We start from the raw sequence: 21,554 nt of genomic DNA, 5'->3' as shown, positions 1-21,554 counted from the left end.
GATGATTTGAATACCCTCAAAAACTCAATATTGTTTGGAATGCGGTATATATGTTTCATCCGCCCCACATTGAAGTTATGGCAGTTATCATAGGGTGTTCCAAATTGTGTTGGCTGCCAGCCTCAACCAGAGGCACAAAAAAATGTGAAATCAAAATATATGAAAAAAGGAAAAAATTGTTAAAAAAGGGGAAGAAAACACCAAGACTATTTAATAAGGGGTGAGTTTTCGCTAATGTAAAATAAGCTGATACTCTGAAAAGATCGAGTTACTGGATCGAGTAGTATTTTTTAATGGAGAATTGTCGACATGTTTCAGCTCCTTAGGCCCGAGGGGTCTGTGGAGCTTTCGTCAGGACTAACACACATGAATTATTACTCACACGACTTGTGCAGTATTTTTCAGAATGGTCGAAATAAAAATTCTTTCAGTTAGAAAAATCAGCTCTCCAGATTCTGTAATAAAGCGATAGAAAAACATGCAACAATGCGCAGTATTCATTTAAATCGTGGGGAAAATATCTTCTGTAAAGTAAGCCTTATGTTACTCAACTCTATAAGGGAAGGTGTATTTATGTATATTGGATTAACTTAAACGTGTTGCGTGTACACCATAGGTATCCTGCTATGTTATTACACAAAATACAGATCTGAAATATGGCTTTATGCTAGACAAGATGTTAAATGTCTTGTTATCGTAATCTGTACAACCATGCATATTTTCTAATGTCGGAAATGCCCAGACTTATTTGCCATCATTAAAAGGGGGCCAAAGCACTGCATCATGGAGAGACAAACGATAATTTTAATTCTAAATGCCCAGAACAATTTAACATCTTAACAGGGAAAGTGCGTTAAGGAGTAACAAACGATATATTGTTGTTCGAGTGGATCACAAGTTAGTTCAAAAGGATATCTTTTTTAATTCAGAATCAGGGACCCATTTTTTTAGGACGAATAAACGCTTAAATAACAGCCAGTTAACTGCGCTTGGTATGATGAGGTTATAAATACGGTCGTTTTGTCTATTCACAGTAAGCTTAATCGGCATGAACGCACAAGGGAAGAGTCTGTCCTACCTGTGTTGGTAGAGCTAGGTTCTCCGTCAGGGGTTCCGCTAATTTTAGCACAGAGCTAAGTGGAAAAACGAGGCCATATCGTTAGAGTCGCGGTTACCGCGTCTTACCAGTTTTCTTTCGGACAATCTCTGAGACGCCATTACCCGCGTGGTGAACTATTGTTGGACTGGTGCTGGCTCTGCCCCCGGATGCCGGATGCATGCCGAAAGATCCAATTTAAAGGGGCCTTCGTTATGGCGAGGTCAGATTTAAAGGAGCCTTACTCGTTCTGTGATTAAAGATCTGTATTCCATTTGGCTGCTAAATTATTGAATTTTTTTATGAAGCAAGCTTTATTTATGAAAAACAGGTTTTTTTTTCGAAGATCAATATCACAAGTCTTTTAAAGAATGTGAACAGTAATATTTGCAGTTTTATTCTGGTATGGTTCAGCGAAGTTCCCCAAGGTATTAATGATGGCAGTAAATGTTATTTCATTTCGCAAATTGGTGCCAGGGTACATTATCATTAAGGCCTTGTTCATGGGTATGAAGTCGATTTACCCAACTTTGTTCCTTTTCGTACAGTATTCTCTCAGAGTTGTGGGACTTGTCAGTTAGCATTTCAATCAGTCCATTGGATGTCGTCGCAAGAGTGGTTCAGTTCTATAAAATGAGAACATAATTTGGTGGTGGTCTTTTTTAGTCTAATATTACTTTTATGTTCACTGATCCTTATTTTTACTTTTCGAAATGTCATCCCTATATATTTCTTTTTACAGGGGCAGCTCACCATGTAGATGACATGGGAAGAATTGCAATTGGTATGTTGCTTCTGTGTCCATACCAAGGTCTCTGATAATTGCAATGTTTTTGAAGCTGTAGTTGTTTTACATGCTACACATGTGCCGCAGGGGTAATGTCCTGTTAAAGGTGTCATCGTGACATTTCTTGTTATGGCCAGTGGTTGTTTCTTTGGAGGTATGTTAATCCTCCTTTTTTCTTTTTTTTTTAACATGATTCTTTTCACGCATCTTGCATGCCTTAACTTTCTTTCTTTTTCTATGCATTTCCACCTTCTTTTCCAGCCTCATCTTTCTGGCGGAGGGGGGTGGGTTCGCTAGTGAATCCAGAAAGATCTTCAAGCTGCAAAACTACACCGGCAGGTAAGAAACTATTCGTTTTGCAGCGTGAATCTTTCTGGATTCACTATGCTGTGCATAGATTTTGTAGCGGTTTTTGTTACTTTTGTGGCGGCTGGGTGGAAGATGAGCGTTGGTTGTTGAAAATATGTTGAAGCACCTTTTGTCCTACTTGTGCTTCCTTGTTCATTTGAACATCCACGCAATAGTGCTTAGTGAACGTGTCCACTGAAGCCCATGTTGCCGCCAGGCATATGTCCTGAATTGGTGTGTTGGCCAGAAAGGCAATTGTTGCTCCTTTCTTCCTGGTTGAGTGGGCCTGTGCCCCTCCTGTTAGCTCCTGGCCCGCTTACTTGTGGCAGAATTGAATAGTCTGTGCGATCCATCGAGCTTTGGTGTTTTTTGTCACTGGTTTACCCATGTAACTGTTTGCAAGGATACGAAGAATTGTTTTGTCTTCCTGTGTCCTTTCGTCCTTTCTATGTAGTGCATCACTGCCCTTCTTGCGTCTAGAGTGTGGAGTGCTCTCTCAGCGCTTGTAGTGGGGTTCTAGAAGAAGCTAGGGATCTGAATACTTTGATTCATGTGAAACCTTGACACCATCTTCGGCATGAAGTGTGGGTCCGTTCTCATTACGACCCTGTCACTGTGTATCTGAATGTAGGGTTCCTGTAGTGTTAGAGCCTGCAGTTCGCTCACTCTCCGTAGCGATGTGATTGCTACCAGAAAGGCAGTTTTCATAGTCAGCATTTGCAGCGATGCTTTGTGGATCAGTTCGAAAGGTGCTTTCATGAGTTCTGTCAGTACTACATTCAGGTTCCAAGCCAGTGGTGGCATTCTTTTCGGTGGCGCTATTCTTTTAGCCCCTTCCAAGAATCTTTTCACGACCTGAGATGTGAAGAAGCTTCTCCCTGTTTCTCCTCTTGTGTATGCCACAATCGCTGCCAGGTGTACCGTTAGTGAAGATGAGCTTATTTTAGCCTTTATTAGGTGCGTGAGGTACCTCAGCACCGTAGATTCCCTTGTCATTTTTCTGTGCAGTTTTTTCTTGCGACACCATTGAGTGAATCTTTGCCATTTTGCCCCATAGCATTTGCGTGTGCTGGGCCTTCTTGCCTCTCGCAGCACTCTCAGGGTGCTCTCTGGTAGTTTTAAATGTGCGAACTCTAAGTCCTCAGGAGCCAGGCTGAGAGGTTGAGGCTCTCCGGCTCTGGGTGTAGCACTTCTCCGTTTTCCATTGACAGTAGGTCTCTTATTTTTGAGAACTTGTGGGGAGGCCCCTGTGCCATCTCCATTATCTGAGAGTACCAGGTCTGCCTGGCCCATTGTGGTGCCACCAGGATCAGAGTCATGTTGCTTGTCATGCATTTGTTCAGAACCCTGGGGATCAGCGGTATCGGGGGAAAGGCGTAGGCAAATGTCTTTGCCCAGCTTATCCATAGGGCACTCCCCAGTGATTGTGCTTCTGGTTGCCTTGATGCAAAGTATTGGCATTTCGCATTCCGGCGTGTTGCAAATAGGTCTATTGTCGGAGTGCCCCACCTCCTGAATAATTTCTCTGTCTCCTGTATGTTGAGTTCCCACTCGTGGGATGCAGAAGTCTGCCTGCTGAGCCAGTCCGCTTCTACATTGTCCTTCCCTGGCAGGTGTATGGCTAGCAGGTCTATTTTGAGTGGTATTGCCCATCTCCAGATCTCTTGTGCCAAGTTTGACAGGGGAAACGATTGAGTTCCCCCTTGTTTGTTTATGTAAAACATCGTTGTGGTGTTGTCGGTTTGTATCAGCACTTTCTGGCTGTACAGGTGTCTCTGGAAGGCCTTGAGTGCTAGCAACACTGTCTTTGTTAGAGGTTTCCCTACTGTTATCCGTTCCTTGGTCCACCACCTTATTTATTCCTGCACCCTGTGCGTTACAACCACTAGATCCTCCCAACTTCCTGTAGCTTGTGACCATTGCTATGTAGCCACTCTTGGAGCGGTCTCATCTGTAGGCGTACATTGGGGACCAGGTGTATGCACGACGCCATCATCCCTAAGATTTTGCTCACTGTCCTCACTGTCAGAGCTCGCCCCTTCGGGTAGTGACGTTTCTCCCTCAGCAGGCTGAGTGTTCTCTTTTCGCTGGGTGACACCCTGCATTGGACGGTGTCGATTTGAGCTCCCAAGAAGATCTTCACCTGCTCCGGTCCCATTGAGCATTTTCCCCAGTGTATGGAGAAACCTAGGCCTGTTAGCGTTCTCGTGACTTGCTGTGCGTGATCCTTGCATGTCCTGTACGAGCTTGCCTTTACGAGCCAGTCGTCTAGGTAGGGGTACACGTGTATCCCCTCCCTTCGCAGATGCGCGGCTACTGCCGCGAGGCATTTGGTGAACACCCTTGGTGCGGATTTTAGACCGAAGGCCAGGGTTCTAAACTGGTAGTGATCGTTGTTCACTGCGAACCTTAGCATGTGCTTGTGCTGCCTGTTCATGGGGATGTGCAGGTACGCGTCCTTGAGGTCTATGGTGGACAAGAAGTCCCCGGCCTTTATCTGTGGGATGACTTCTTGCAGGGACGTCATCTTGAATTTTTGAGTCTTTACGTATTTGTTTAGGAATCGTAAGTCCAGGATGGGTCTTAGGCTTTCGTCCACTTTCGGTACCAGGAAGTAGTTTGAGTACACTCCTTTGTTCCGTTCTTTGAATGGGACTGTTTCGATGGCCTCTTTGAGGAGTAGTTCTTGAGCTTCCTTTTGGAGCAGTTGTAGCTCTGTTCCCGAGTGCTCTCTTCTCTTTGGCTTTCTGTTTGGTGGATTTTTTAGCAGCTCTATGCAGTATCCGAACTGCATGGTGTTCAGTATCCACTTGTCTGTGGTGATTTTTCTCCACTCCTGGAGAAAAAATCTTAGCCTGCCTCCTACTGGAGTTACATGATCTTTTGTGTCCTGTCCGTGTATCCCTCTCTTTGTTTCTCCGTGCTCTCCCCCCGGAGGGTTCGGGAGGGTGAGCACCTTTTCTTGTGAGCAGTCACTTAGAGGGGGGTTGTTCACCGCCTCTTCTTCTTTGTCCTCGTCCGTTTCCTCTTGAACGAAAGGACTGGCCCCTGTTCTGGTAGGTCCAGTTTTGTCTCTGTTGGCCCTGGTGACCTTGGTTGTCACTCTGTTGTCCCTGGTGGAACGCCTGGTGAGAATCTCCTCGCTGGTTTCCACCTCTGCCGTTTGGCCTCCGCGTAGGAGTGCCCCTTCTCATCCCCCTGAATTGCAGGGCCCCCATGGACCTTGCCGTCTCATTGTCCTTCAGTTGTGTGAGCTTCTCATCAACTGGGGCTCCGAACAGTGTTTCACCATTGAAGGGTGTGTTCAGGATGTTGTTCTGAACCTCAGCTTTGAAGCCTGAGATCCTGAGCCAGGCTTGCCTTCTCTCTGTGATGCCTATAGCCATCAGTCTGCTGGATGTTTCAGCCCCATCCAAGGCCGTCTTCAGGCACGAGTTAGCAATGCTTTTCCCCTCTTCCACAAGGTGTGATGCCCTCTCACGGTATTGCTCCGGGAGGTGCTTGAGCAATTGCCCCATCTCATCCCAATGTTGGTATTGATGTCTATTCAGGAGGGCGTTTGAGTTCGCCATCCGCCAGTGCGTTGCGGCGTTTCTCTCTATTTTCCTACCCGTTAGGTCCATCCTCCTGTTTTCCTTGTCAGGTGGAGGGCCAGATGTTGTTGGGACGTTGGCCCTTCTTCTGGCCGTTGCAGGGATAATGGAGTCTGCTGTGACGGACCCCTTGATATAAGCCGGGTCCTGTGAGGAGAATTTGTATTTCTTTTCTGTCCTCGACGTTACTGATCTGCATGTAGCCGGGTCCTTGAAGGCTTCCTTCCCCTGGTCTGTGATGCTTTTCAGCATGGGAAGGAATTGGCTTCTTGTCTGTGTGGGGAGCAATGTTTCTAGCAGGAAACCTGCCTTTGGCTTTTCCTCCTCTAGCTTCACCCCATAAGCTGCTGCTGCCTTCCTGACGACCTCGTTGTATGCCCCGATGTCGTCCGGTGGCGAAGGCCTCGACGGATATGTCTCCACTGCCTCTGGGTTTTCGGCCTCGATGTCCTGCCATTCCTGGTCTTGGGCCGTCGAGGAACCCGAGCCGTAGCTTGACTGATGGTCCCCGTAATCATCTTCATTATAATAGAGGTCCTCTTCCTCTTCGTGCTCCGAGAGCTCTGGAGTTTTCGGCGGTTCTTCGACGTCGAACTCCTCCTGCAGTGCCACCTCCGCGACGGACGTTGCCGGCCTCGAGGGGATCTTGTAACTTTTCATTTTGTCGTCGAAGTCTTTCTTCCTCTGGAGGATGTTCTCCATTTCGGCCTCGAGCCTTCTTTTCTTTCCCAGCATCTCTGCGGCCTGGTCGTCGTCGAGCGTTTCGACCGCTCTCTTCGGCGGCGGCGGCGGCGACGTCTAAGCTTTCTTCAGCTCCTTTTCCTTCGAAGTCGAAGACCCTTTTTCGGGGGCTTGCTTCGACGACCTTTGCTTTTCGCCGGTCTTCTCCCTCCGGGAGTCCTTGTCGAGGGATCCGCTGGGCTCTTTTTCAGAGGATGCAGCTTCGGCCGTCGAACTTTTCGGCGCCGGTGCTCCTTTCGAGGCTTTGGACTCTGCCTTTCGAGGGTCCGCCTCTGGCTTTCGAGGCCCTGAGGGGGTTTTCGGGGTCGTAGACTCTCCTACCTTATCAGGCGTTTTCTTATCGGTCTCTGCGACTGTGAAGTCCTCTGGACCTTCGGCGATGTTGTCCTCGTCGTCGGTGGAGAGGCCCAGTTCGTAAAGCGTCGGGGCCTGGCCCTTGCCCTGCATCTTGCAATGAGCTATCCTCTGCTTCTCTCGAACTCGTAGTGTCTTCGGCTTGAAGACGGAGCAGGCGTTGAAGTCTCTGCTCTCGTGGTCGACAGGCAGGCGGAGGTTGCAACCCGGGTGTTGGTCCTTCTGCGCGAACTTGTGGTGGCAGTTTTTGCAGAATTTAAATGGAGTCTTGTACATCCCTGCGCTCAGGGAGCCCCCTGTATGCGCATTTCTCCAAGGACGTCGAAGATCTCGAAGTTCTTCTCTTTCTTCGTCGTCTCCTCTCTGATGGTCTTCTTCTCCTCAACTTTTCCGGTCTTTACCATCGAATAGTAGTTGTATTTTCTCATTTTTTCCTCCAAAACTTCTGGAACTTCACGCGACGATCCAGACCCAACGGCGGAAAAAAGAATCTGAAGATGGCGCCCAAGGGTGGTAGCTTCCGCCGGAAGTATGCCGACGTCACCGAAGGTACACCAGAAGGTGGGACGTCGACGCCCACCTGGGCTACAAAAAAAAAAAAGAAAAAAGACTGTGATTTCCGACCCAACCACCAGATTGCGGAATATGCACAGCATAGTGAATCCAGAAAGAATCACGCTGCAAAACTCAAGCTACAGCACTGTATACACGTATCTGGGATACATAGAGTGTAAGAGAAGGGTGCACATGTGTATGATGTGCATGAGAAACATCTATAGAAAGTGATGTTAAGTGTTCATTAGAAGGACATCTACTAACATTAGTGAAACAGGAAATGTATTAACGGGAGGTATGACAAAATAAGAGAAGCTGCTGCTATACAATAGTGTAGTAAAGAAACAATGGTAAATTAAGGTTGAACTGCTGTGAAATAGCTAATGCTTTCGATAAAAGGGGTGCACTCGTGTGAGATATACTAATTTAAAGTGAAGTGAGGTGTGACTTAAGTGACACAGGTGTGAGAGATACACCAGGGTAAAATAATCAAGATGTGCACTAGGAAGTGCTATACAAGGAGTCTGGGAAGTGAGATGCAAAATATTTTGAAAGACTCTGGTTTAAGAGGAGCATCGCATAAACCCTAGTGTGAGGTAGTTCAAAGATAACATCTCCATACACTAGTTTGAGGTACAAAAGGCGCAAGAGAGGCAGGGTGTGCGCAATTGTTACAAATTTAATGGAACAGGGTATGACCTTGTGTTACCTTTCCTGAAGGTAAAAACAGCATGATGTGCACCCAGTGGTATAAGAAATGGGGTTAAGAAAGCTGCGTTTCACTAATAGGAGATACTAAATGGTCTGAAATATGGGGCATGTACTTACGTGATACCCGAGGAGTACAAGGTGTGCAAGTGTAATATACACCTTAGGTAAAAGGGGCCACAATTTGTAGAGTGCGAATTAGAACGTGTACAAGAATCAGGGTTTACATTACTGTGAGCTGCTACAGGGTAAGAGACTCCTGATAAGCACTTGTAAAGGAAATGCCAAGAGTAGCAGCTGCAGTATGTACACTTGTATGTGGTATGCCTTGGCAGCATCAGTGTGCACTACTGTCATATACACCCAAAGCAAGAAACGTAGGATGCACATTTATGTGAAATACAATAGGGGTATGAGAAGCAAGCCGATGCACTAATGTCATATACAGCCGAAGTGGGAAACGCGGGTTGTTTATTTCTGTGACATACAGTAGTGTGTATACTAATGTGAAGTACAAAACCAATATGAAAAGGGTGCGGGTAAGGAGTCATTCCATCGACGTGGGCTGCATAGTGTGGAACTATGTGAGTGCTAGATTAGGGTTGGCAGAGAATTGAGAGTACTCATGTGAAATATAACAAGGAAAATAAGCACGCGAGTGGTGCGGGCGTGCGTGCGCGCGCCTCGCGCTAAAAGAAAAAAAAGCCGTGAAAGTGAAGCGGCCGTCAAAGTGAAAGTGTTTGAGGGCTGTAAGGGTGCCCACGAGCGATGCACTTAATGAGCCATGACGAGAGAGGAAAGCCACATGGCGCCTCTGCTCGTAACTGTACGTGTAACTGCACGCTCTAGGCCACACAAAAAGCTGTGGTCAGCTTTTTAAAGCCCACTCACTAAATGTCTCGCTGGCTCAGGCGACACCTAAAAAGGAAAGAAATACTACAATTCAGGACCCAACCATTAGATGGCAAAATAATGCACAGCATGTGAACCCAGAAAAGATTCACACTGCAAAAAAAAAATCTTTTACCCCCAAGGATAAAAGAAATCTGGTGCCAGAGAACGCTTATAGGCAATGCAACCAAAGACAAATGGAAGGGTTATAGAAAACCCCGCAATTTCCTAATACCAAGCCAGTTTTGCTCAGATATTTAACTCACGCTACACTACCTGGAAATGGATATGATTGAAATGGCAGTGGTTGTTTGTGGTGTTAATGCACCTGACGACAGCCTTTAACAGATGATGGGTTAGTTCTTTTGGAGGACCCCGGTGATATGGACCCTAACTCTATATATGCATCAGTGAATGATGGATATACGATTTACTGACTTGGAATGGAAATGTCCTCCTGCACGTCTCTCACTGGCCTGCAGTATTGTAAGGACCTGATGGAGATCCAGGGCACAGCACATACCTAGATTAAACTTTTGCAATTCAATGAGTCTGCAGAACTTCTTACAGGGGGAATACATTTATGCAATGGGACATTCTCCTAACACTACTAAGTATTGGAATCAATCAACCAGATCTTTAAGGGGCAGTAGTCTGGCACAAGTCAGTCTTCTTTTAAAGGTGAAGTGGCTGCAGCGCTCAGAGGCTATTTGGATTAGCCCTCTCGATCCTTTCCTCTATATTGCTGGCTCCTTTTTTTCATACTGTGCCCATTCAGTTATATGTTTTAGTAGAGTATAGTATAGGTGAAAAAACTGTTTATATCAATACCGAGGTATTTTTTATTTATTTTAAACTTGTAGGGCACACGGCTACCCCGAAGGGTTTTCGGGCGCCGGGAAAAGTAGGCCAGTAAGAGGTTACATAGACAACTAATTTAGGAACAGCCAGGTTTCCAGGTATTGAGATCAACTGCATAAGTGAGAAATGGGTACATCAGCAATAAGGACGATCAAAGCCATGCAGGACACCCCCAGAATGCCATCACTGATCATTTCTCTTCAAACTGGGATATCACCCCAATTCAAAACAAGTAGTTTCTCGATAAGTGCTCATTCATGGTTGGCAAGGCAGGATAAATGGAATACCAACGGCCCTGTAGTGTTGTTTAAAACACCTGTTGAGTATTTTCTGAGGACTTGTCAGAAAGTATAGGGTTTCAAAACAATAATCGGTACCCTGGCTTTCCACCATAGGGATCACAGTAAGGAAATTGTCAATGCCCTTAGAATTTAGGCTAACCGTTAATATAGGTGAAGACTAGCCTTGCACTTTAAATTATGATGACATCATCATAAATTGCCTAATGATTCCGAGTACACCATCTACCTTGTACTTCTAAAACTCTATTATCGCTATGAGCTGGTGCAAAAGTGTGATTTAATTACACAAACAGATAATACTGTTTTAATATGTTTAGGTTTGATAGCTCTTGCCCCTGAAATAAACCTGAAACTTTAACTGATTTTATCTATGCCTAATCTTAAAAACACCACGGGGCACCCTATTATGTACTTAGGGTGAGAAACCTTTCTAACAAACCATCACATCCTGGGGACAAGAAAAAAGGAAAGTGGTTGATTTGAGGATTGTTTTCTCAAAATAAAAATTCAATCGTCTACCACTATGCTGCTTTCCTCACACAAAAATATAATTCAAGTATTTTAACTGCTTCACTTTAAATGTTCTATCTGCCAAAATTCTCTGTAGTTGGTTGAACCTCTGGTAGATGATCAAATACTCTTTGTGCTTCTATCCCTAAACAATTGCACAAAATCGCACATTTTCTGAACACATCAATATTTTTTGCATCAATTACAACAAAATGACTATCAAATACACGTAGCTTCTGTCTCCAATTCTGTACCTGGACTCTGTAAGAAGTAATTAGGTTGCTTCACACACCAATTAGCAGCCATAGAGAAAATCATTATTATCGTGTGGCATTATTAACCAACTGGAAGTCTAACCACAGCTGAAAAGTGTCAGCATGCAGCACATTTGACCAAAATACGGACAATGACTAAAATCCAAGCAATGTTTATCAAGGTAGTGGTAAGCATAGACAAAGAAGACGAGAGAGAAACAAGAAATTTAAAAAAGTAGTAAAATGTTAATTATATATTTTATTTTTAAAGCTCTGATATTCAAATAATATCTTTATTTTGCAGATAGAACGGACTAGTGTGATTTGTCCAGTGCTAAATAAAGTGGGAGAGGAGGATCTTACTTTGGGAAGGAAATTATGCATAGGATTTAGTTCACATTGTTGGCAACACAAGTCAGATATGGTGAGAACGTATTCTGTCACTGTAGTGTGAGTGAATATCTTATCCTCACACATGTTCCGTCATACAGTGCATATGGTGACGTCACAATGGAGGCAAAAAAGATTTGTGAAAGACACGCCACAATCCAGACTATTTGGCTTAGCTGAGATAAAACAAAAGGACTCTCACCTAACTGGCGGAAAAGAAGAGCAACACTACAACAGCTCACTGGAAGAGAATCGTTAATTGGCGTCTGAATAACCTGTCGGTCACCTGCTCCGAGGGATATTGTTCTCTGCAAAAAAGTGAAGCATATTTTAGTGGCAATGGAAACAAGCACGCTTCAGCACAATGTGAATATCAGTTTCATCTCCCAACTCCACAAACACACACTTATGCATACATCAATTTCAACAGACCATTTACTGCAGAAATTACGTTGTATCTTAACTTTATTCTAGCCAAAAATGGGGTACCTCTAAATGGAAGCATATTCTAGTTCATCCACTTAATCACTGGATAGAAAACAGTCAAGGAGGCTGGTGCAAGCTCTCAGAGCATAACAGATGTCACAAATTCAGTACAGTCTTTAATGAGTGTTGTACAAATCATGGATATACTGGTACCAGCCCAGTCAGGCAGCATGGCAGATCGGAGGGGCCAGATCCCGCAGTGAAAATTTTCGGGGCAAAGGTGTGTATGCCAGTGGTGGCTCTTCCGCTAATGTGGAGGCAGGGCTCGAGTCGGGGTACCACGCGGGTGGACGGCGTCCCCCCACTTATTTTACTGGGGAGACGCCGTCCCCCCTGCCAAAGAGCTGGACTTCACTCTCTGGCCTCTCTGGGACGAGGAGCTCGGCACCTTTCGTAACGTCACTTCCTGTTGTGACGTCACTTCCGGTGACAGCGTCCCCCCACTAACGATGCCCCACTGTTTTAAGAGCAGTGCAGTGGAAAAATAAAATTATGATAACCTGGTTATTATCATTTTATTATTCACTACAGGCTGGGTTAGGGCGCCTGGGGCTGGGGTTACGGAGGTTGAGTGGTTTGCCCACTCCAAGTACGCATGACTGCTTAGCCGACCCTCTTTGGCCGGCCAAATAGTAATGCGCACTTTGCATCTTCCCCACTAAGCTTGCTTTACACAGCCTAGTGAGTAACATGCAAAGCCTCACGGCGCTCAGACCAATCACAATGCTTTATTGCAGCATTGTGATTGGCTTAGGGGAGGGATCCTGTGTGCTTCCTGCTTCCTTCAAAAGGAGAGCAGAGGAGAAAGTGGCAGAAGGGACCAAAGGTGAGAGACGGCCGGCAGCAAGTTAAGTAGATTTTTATTTGCCTCCCCTCTCCCCTCTACCGCCCGCCCCCCGTCCCCTGCCAGCCACCACTGGTGTATGCTTATGGGGGGCATGGTTGGTGCAAAAAAATCCCACGGGAGATAGGTGAGCACATACACAGCTACCGGAGGCAAATGAGCATGTAGGCATGTCCCCCCTTGACAGTGAAACACCGCTCCCACTCCACCAAAGGCAGGGATGTGCAAAGCTGCACCCACAATTCCATGGGAGTGTACATGTTAACCCAAAGTAATAAATCAACTAACTAATCCTACAATTCCAAATCTGTTCTAATAGACAATTTCACTCCACCCACAGTATAATGCCCCCAACATCTACAACGAACCAGAAAATCTAATTTGCAAAGTTTAGGAAGAGAGATATGTATACATTATTAGGTATAGAAGCTTTAACTGAATTATCATTTACAAGACTGCAGTTTAACTCACTCCAAAATGCACTTTCCTGGCCAACCTGATAGTGTGTATGCAAAGTCTTACCCCCAGAACAATCTCCATAGAACCTAACCTTAGATTACAATTATGTATGAGAAAAATAAGTTTTGGAAATAATTTTATAATTGTACATTTGTAACCTTACTGTTTACTGGTTCACTACTCAGTATAGGCTTGGACACAGGGACACAGCACAAAGGACTGAATGGGACTAGGACACAACGGCGGGGGCAAAAACACTTACAAATGCTTTTAAGCAGTACTTCTAAGCAAGTAAATCGTTGGAGAGTACATTATGTTATTTTTTCTTTTTTTGTTCATGAACTCCTTATCTGTTGATACACCAGTTTTATCTCGGTTTTAGCAATCGCCCTCGAGCAGTTGGAATCTAACACACTGTCAATCACCCTTCACCAGCCAGCAACCGCCTCTCCATATGCACTACTCTACTCCTCACACCAGGACCCTAGGTTTTGTCATAACAAAGATTTGTTTACTAACTTTAGGTTGGCTTTCCAAAAAAGGAATCTTTACGAGTGACAAGTTAACCTTTTCTCCCTTTTTAGGTCTGGCCCACATACTGCTAAGTGTATTATTTGCAGAAAAATCTACTGTGGGAAATACCAGTATTTCGAATGGGTATTGGGTCGGCCCATTGCTCATCACTGGTTGGACTTTCTTGTCAATCTAATTTCCTTACTTCCTATTAAATGGCTTTACTTCAATCAATCAGGGACTTGTAAAGCACAACTACTATCCGTGAGGGTCTCAAGACGCTGCTTCATCTTCTTACGTTTGGCTTTCCACTGCAGCATAGCTGCATTAGAGGCTTTCAGAGTTGCAAAGTTGTATCCTTCCGACTGCTTACAATCATGGAACTACTCTTCTTTTTTTTTTTTGCAATCCTTTGGAGTGCATGTGTTTTTACTTTTCTCTCCTTGTGCTTCTTTGGTTTTACATTCTAGCCTCTCCTTTCTGTCAAATGATACTTTCTCCAACTTCCTCCATTGCCCTGCCACCACAGATTTGTTTTTGTCCCTCATGTTCTCCGATGCTCTGCTACCTCCTCGCTCTTCCATTGCTTTTTGTGCTTCACACCAGTTCCTCCATTATTCTGCTACCGCTCCAACCTCCTTCTTTGCTTTCGTCTTCACTCTGCCACCTCTCAACGCTCTCCTGTTGGTTTTTTACCATTCTCCAGTTCCTTCTATAGCTCTGGCACCCCTAATCATGCTTCTGTTGCTTTTCATTCTCCCAACCCTGCTCCTAGCTGTTGCTCCTTCGCCCCTCGCTTATTTTTCTTCTTTAAAAATTGCTTTTTTACACAGGCCCAGCAGCTAAACACTGCTACCAGGCCACATGATTATTTTTGTGCTCCAACGTTTACATTTTTGTAATATAATTTAATGTTTGAAAATGCCTGTCTGCAATCTTGAAATGACGGGCATTTTAAAATGCTTTTTTCTCTCAGAAACCCCATTTCAAAGCATTCCAGGATGCTTTCTGAATGCCACGCCCTGCCTGCCATTCCTAATTCTTTTCTATCGTTTTCACTATACTTCACAAACAAGATTTGACAAACTCAATAGTTTATCAATTACATTTTAAATGTGAAACTTACTCGCTTTGTCAAAGCGTATCATAAAGTGAGTGTGAAGTAAAGCTGTAATGAATATTTCATGTGATGCAGAGTCAGTACAAAAATTGAATAGTGGTAAACATGGTACGTCTCCCACCTGTGGTCCTCAGCCATGAAACACCTTTACCAAGCTATTACTAATTCTCCTGGCTGCTTGGACAAGTCTGCAAATTCCCCTACCCTAAATCACTGTTCAGATCATAACTCTTTCACAAACTGCACTACAGTACAGAATAGAAGTAGCTACATTTGCTCTGTTCGTTCCTCTATAATCAGAGGTTTCTTATCAGCTTATACCACTCGCTCATTGGGTACCACTCTACAATGCACAACCTTTTCTTAACTTGCAAGTGTACACAGTGTGAAGCATCATCATGCACTGCACACCTCTTTCATATGCTTTGTCATTAAATTTCATAACTATGTATCACCTCAACGAGGCTATGAACAAGCCTCCATGCACAAAATCAGATGTACAAACATGGCAAGTGTCTCACTTGAGGATTATCAGTGGTGACATGCGCAGAGTGACTGAGAGTGTGATTGTGTGTGCATCAGCTTTTATAAAAAGATTACCAGATCTAAGTATCATATTAGTGGTGCATGATCAAATAAGTGCTTTATAAAAACAACTCTAGAAGCTAATGATACAGTGAGGCTCGTTACAGAGTGATATAATGATGACAGAGGACTAAAAAATAGAGCAGGTGAGGAGAAAAAAAATATGACCATACCACTCCATCATCCGCGTCCAGCTGGGTAGAAACAAATAACAGTCAGTGAGATAAAGTGGGAGGGGAAGAGATGGGAAGAAGAGGAGGAGAGAAAAACAATGAAAACAGAAAAAAACCTGAAAATACTTCTCAAACCAACAGGTCAACAATACATATTCAAATCCAACTCAACAAAAACAATTCACAAACACATTCTTATGCTCCATATCATACGCAGAACTCAGTACTGCACCCACACTTATAAGGATGTTTTTATGTAATCGGCAGATATTAAAGGCATAAGAAGTTAGCTGGCACAATGTTCATCCTCCCCACCACGAGAAGGTTCCTGCTTCTAGAAAGGACTCGCCAAAGCTAGATGTGGGGGTAGAGGGAGACACAACATGACAGTCTAAAATATAGAGAGTATCAAACAGTTCATGCTTGTGAATGGTCAAAGTAAGTCTGAGTTACCTATAGTACTACTCTTAGGATCCTACATAATCACTAAGTAGCTTGCAAAACCAACAAGATCATACACCACAAAAGAGTGTGTTCCGCGGCAAAAATAAATCAGAAGGTTTTTGTTCTCTCCACAATGGCTTGCTGTGCCTCGAGATTTCAGCAAACAGTCAAAATTAAAATAGTCTTTCCCAGAGCTATCTCCAGAATAACTAGAATTCATTCATCCAAAAAGAAACTAGCACTCAACACTGCACACTTCAGTAAAGAGTAAAATAATTCGACCACAGAAAATATCCCACCAAAGGAAAACTCGTGGACCAAATGCAGCAAGGTGGATTACTTTATATCACAACACCCAAAGCAATTGAAAATTAAAATGTCATTTTACTGGCTCAAAATAAGTGCCAAAGTACGTGCTGCAATTTCTATTGGTCCGGAGTATCAACAATATCTAAAACTTTTATTACGCACAATAGGCATTCTATTTCTGAATAATCAAATTTTGTTGAAGGTTCAGTTGCTATAATCAATCATTGACATCATGGGGAAGTTATGGCTGTATGTTGGAAATAGACTTCAGATGGTCAAAATGATCAAAACCGGATAGAGAAAAACATCAACATAATGCTGTGGGAGTTTAACAGCTCCTTCTATGTATGCTCTTCATAGCATAGGCTATAGACAAAATCCTTTAGATTTGAAAATGTGCTTAGTATATTTTAGATGGTAAGTGGTTTCCCTGGGACAACTAAGTTGTTGTCAAAAGTATGGCCTTGCAAATACACCTATACCGAAGTCCATATGTCCAATTTATGAGAAAACGAACTCTCCTAATTATGTTTCAATAATGAACACAAAAGCCTACAGCGAAAATAAATGCTTAAGACCTGATCCATTACGGAAAAAGGAAGCATCTCTTCAAATATGTGCGGCCACAATTTGTATACCAGTATATGTCTCAGTTAACAAGTTAATTACTTCGGTAAAGCTCTTCTTCGTGGACAGTCTACATAACTGTAGATTCCTCACCTTCTGACTTTGCGAAGACGGGAGCCAGAAACGTTTCCAGCAATTGGCACCACACCCAGCCATTTGGCTCAGCAATGACCTTGTCCCGCCTGTGGAAGTGATAGCACAGAGTCTCACATAAGAGCCAACTGTGGGTGCTTATGTCGGGGAAACAAAGCATTATGTGACCTCGGACACGGAGCTTCAGTAACAGAATGAAAACCATGACAGTATGCAGAAAGTAACATGGGAGTTATTAAAACCTAAACTTCACTCCACAAAATGGGAAGAAGGGTAGGAAGTGAGAAATCTACAGTTAAACTAAGTATCCACAATAAAAAGCGTTATGAAGGTAAGTAACTTGTTCTTCTGATGGATACTTATACCCATCAAATAGATACCAAAGCAGTACCTCCAAAAAGGTGGAGGGCCTGCGGAGTGGACTGAACACCAGAAAATCCTGCAGGACATAGCAGGCAAAATGGCCCTCTCTGTGAATCAAGAAAGTAATGTCTTTTCAAGGCGTGGATGGACACCCATGTAGCCACCTGGCAGATGTGAGGCACTGGAAAACTATTGGCTAAGGCCACTGTGGTCGCCTTAGCTCCAGCAGAATGAGCGTAAATGCACACAGGGGGCTCCTTCTTACCCAAGGTACAGCACATTTTTATGCAGGGGACAATTTGTCTAGATGAGGTATGTATCTGGACTGCCTACGCTTTCGAAGCACTACAAAACCCCAAACAAAAGTTGGGCATCCACTCAGTGCTTGGTAGTTCGATCAAAGAAAAAGCTAAAGGTTCTTTTGGAGTGCAGCCAATGAAGCTACTCCTTGGAGGGATATAGTGGAGGAGAATAGACAAGTAGTGTGATAAACCTCCTCACTTGGAAGGGCAACATCATCTATGGTAGAAAGGATGCCCGGGTCCGAAGAACCAACTTGTCTCGAAAGAAGGTCGCAGATGGTTGTTACACAGACAGTGCCTGCTCTTAACCGACAGAGTATGCATAAGTAATTTTAATGAGGAAGACAGTTTAAGGTCAAAGAACAAAAGTTCACAGGCTTAAAAGGGGTGATCTGTAAGAAAGTTAGAACCAAGTTAAGATCTTTTGAGGTCTAGCCTAGGCAGCGTGCATGCACTGTCTTCGAGACATGCTGCATCTACTCTATGGGCTCTCGGAATGCCCATCGCTTTTCATTGGTTCCTTTGTGTGCCTTTCTAAATTCCTTATTTTTAAGAGGTAAATAGGTTCAATTTGTCACTCCTTTTAGTGTGTTGTTCCCTCCTGTGGCAACTGGCTCTGTTACATGTCTAATGTTGCTTCTCGACATTTAACTTAGTTACGGCGAGCTATTTTTCACAATTGCCTTGACTCGTGTGTTTGGAAAGTTGTGTTTGTTGGCTTCCTGAGGCAAATGTGCAGAGCTGATATGTGCAGCCACACACTTTTTTCCTGTTTAGAAACATGCTGGTTACTTTGATTGCCTGGTCTCAGAAACAAATGCACTCCGCTGAAGGCATTTTTTTTTTTAAAACACATACGGCATTGATGGTTTTTTTGGCGGGCGATTAACAGTAAATACGCAAGAGAGCCGATGCGGAGGCCCCACCCACGCCCAAATACCACTGCACAAGTATAGCAACCAGTGCAACTCGAGCCATAGGAGCAGCAGCACCAGCACTACAGAGGACCATGGCATGATGCAAATCAATTTTTTTGGGTTGGGTTAAAAATAAACATACCGGGAACTTTAGGGCAGGGCTACAAGTGCTGTGCAGTTACAGGAACCCCCCTCATTGTCCTTCAGCGTGTTTCTTTTAAATTAACAATAAACACACAGGAAGAGCCGATATCGGCAGAGGCCCCGCCCACGTCCCGCTGCCACTGCCCAGGCATAGCAACCAGTGCAGACCGAGCTGCATCGCCAGCACTACCGAGCACAATAGCATGGCGCAAACCTAGTTTTTTTTGTCTACTTAAAAACAGACATCATCCCAAAAACTTTAGGGCAGGGCTAGGAGTGCTGTGCACTTACAGAAACCGGTCTCATTGTCCTGCAGCTTGTGAGCCGAGAAAGGCGAGAGAGGCGTGTGCAATGGGGAAAGAAATGGTGATGCTGGTATGACTGACTGAGTCTGTGGCAGTGGGGTACAGCTGGTTGTGAGGCAAAATTGAGCAGCCCCTTTTGGTGCTTGCCTGACTCCGCAACCATCTCCCACAACACTGCTTAACCGCCTCCACCACTCCTATGTCGCTGCTTTCCCACCCCAACTCCCCCAGCATCGCTGCTTGCCCCGTCCCTCTCACAGGAGAACTCCAGCACACTAAATTAATCATTAATCTTGGTGTTTGTGCAGACGTGCCTGTTTCTTTAAATTCTTCCCTTTTGTCTTGTTTTATCCCACACCCCATTTTTTTTTGGTTAAATGCTGACATCCTCTCTGGAACTTTAGGGCAGGGCTATGAGTGCTCTGCTATAACAGGAACCCGCCACGTTGTCCTAAAGTTTGTTTTATTCAACTTGAAGTACATACGGCTTGCTAAGGTTTTCCTTGTCCGTTTGTAGACAATACATTTTGTTGCCCTTGTAGCTTGTAAACCCCCAATGCAGGTCCAGCTTTTAAACCAATTATGTGGGGTTTAACAGATGTCCTGCACTATGCTACGTTTACTGTGGGGCCTCACCATATGGTGCGAGGGAGCAGGGTAAGCAGCAGCGTATCTGGAGGGGGAAACTACTTTGAGGCGCTAGTGCTTCACTACTAATGGGGGTCAGTGATGGAGCAGGGGAGAGACAAAAAATGTTGTGTTTAACTCTCATAATCATAACGACTAAGAGTGAAGCATGTGAAATAATCAACAAAATGCACATTGATAGACACTACACGTGGGAAAACTAATTGCTGTCTTGCATAAATTAATTAACTAAATTAATGTAATATAGAACCGTAATAAAATAAATAAATATATAATTGTGCTTGATACACAAGTGTTGTGGCAAAACGAAAAATAAAATTGGTAAGTAAAATGACGCTATCTGTTTGCTTTTGCTAGGTAACAACTAATTGGAAAGAATTCGAAACGGCGGGAGGTAAACAGAAGGGCTATAATTCTTAAACTAATTTCTGTTGTGTTTATTTTCGCATTAGTTCCGATTGAGGCCAGCGCGGCCTTGCTAGGAAAAATGGTTGTTTACGGAACCATTGAAAGTGCCTTGGGAAAAGATGGCTTCCATGCATGCGCTGAAAGCTGAACGTTTGAATAGAATGACCTGTGCACAGAGCGAAAGATGTCAAGGTCAGCGTGGCAACAAGATATGTGCCAAAGGATGATTGCTTTTAAAAATCGTATGATAGAGGAAACGTATTGGAAAATAATAACAATGTGTTACAAAAAAAGGATGACAAGCACAAATTTGAGATGAATGCCATGGGAAAGAAATTCAGAATGACATTGCTAAAATACAAACTGGTATGGCGAGTACATGAGGTGATCATCACCACCCCTCTAATGGACCAATCAGAAAGAACTGTGGGCCCTAAAAGTTTCAATTTTGAGTTAGATAGTTAGAGAAAAAGGGTATAAAAGGGCTTATGTGGAAGAGAGAATCGGTTCGTCAAACCTCCTTTCTTGTCCATTCATCCAGACAAGGTGGTTCTAAGGACTAGACCTTCTTTCCTGCCCAAAGTAGTTTCTGCTTTTCACATCGGGCAGTCCATCACCCTCCCCTCCTTCTTCCCGCCTCCGCATCCTTCAAAGGATGAAGAGCGGCTCCATCGTCTGGACCCAAAACGTGCGCTTTCATTTTACATGGATCGCACACGCCAGTTCCGGGTGGATGACCAACTGTTTGTTGGCTACGTGGGTGCGAAGAAGGGACGGGCGGTACATAAACGGACCATCTCTCGGTGGGTCGGTCTGTGCATCAAAGCGTGCTACTCTTTGGCTCGGAAGGAGCCTCCTGTTGGGCTGAGGGCCCATTCCAATCGGGCCACGGCGGCTACTACTGCCCTGGGCCGGGGAGTCCCCTTGCAGGACATTTGCCAGGCGGCTACGTGGGCCTCGCTGCACACCTTCGCGAGGCACTACTGCCTGGACAGTCAAGTCCGGAGGGATGGCTTCTTTGGCCGTTCTGTCCTCCAGGACTTTCTGGTGTAGGGATGTATTGGTTCGCAGACCCACCACCGGGGTTGGTATTGCTGGGGTATCTATTCTAAGGTAAGGAATCTAATACTAACGTGTTTCTTTCAGATGAACAAGTTACTTACCTTCGGTAACGATAGATCTGTAAGAAACATTAGTTAGTATTAGATTCCTTACCGACCCACCCATCCTCCCCGTTCTGCGAACTGATACCTAGGGTTAAGGTCAATCCCTTTCAGGGCCCTAGTTTCAAATGGCACCAGTGTTGGTTCTCACATGGCTCTGCGTGTCCTGGCGCGGAAAAGCTGTGTGCAAAGAACTGACGTCAGCACGCGGAGGCGGCGTCTATATACTCCAGCGACGTCATCACGGCGCACGACGCCAAC

The 21,554-nt window shown here is 44.5% G+C and overlaps 1 protein-coding gene across 8 annotated transcripts in view; it reads right to left on the bottom strand.

The window, feature by feature from the left end:
* SBF1 (SET binding factor 1) overlaps window positions 1-21,554 on the bottom strand; it is a 1,591,024-nt gene that overhangs the window by 1,179,247 nt on the left and 390,223 nt on the right. For all 8 annotated transcript variants that reach the window (XM_086918836.1, XM_086918839.1, XM_086918838.1 and 5 more), the window contains exon 6: window positions 11,593-11,698. In XM_086918836.1, the coding sequence (XP_086774962.1) occupies window positions 11,593-11,698 (106 nt within the window). The remainder of the gene's footprint in view (window positions 1-11,592; window positions 11,699-21,554) is intronic.

The sequence above is a fragment of the Lissotriton vulgaris genome, chromosome 1_1 (genome assembly GCF_964263255.1).
Source record: "Lissotriton vulgaris chromosome 1_1, aLisVul1.2, whole genome shotgun sequence".
Lineage (NCBI taxonomy): Eukaryota > Metazoa > Chordata > Amphibia > Caudata > Salamandridae > Lissotriton > Lissotriton vulgaris.
The sequence above is the reverse complement of the archived record's forward strand: the minus strand, read 5'-3'. Positions and strand labels throughout refer to the sequence as shown.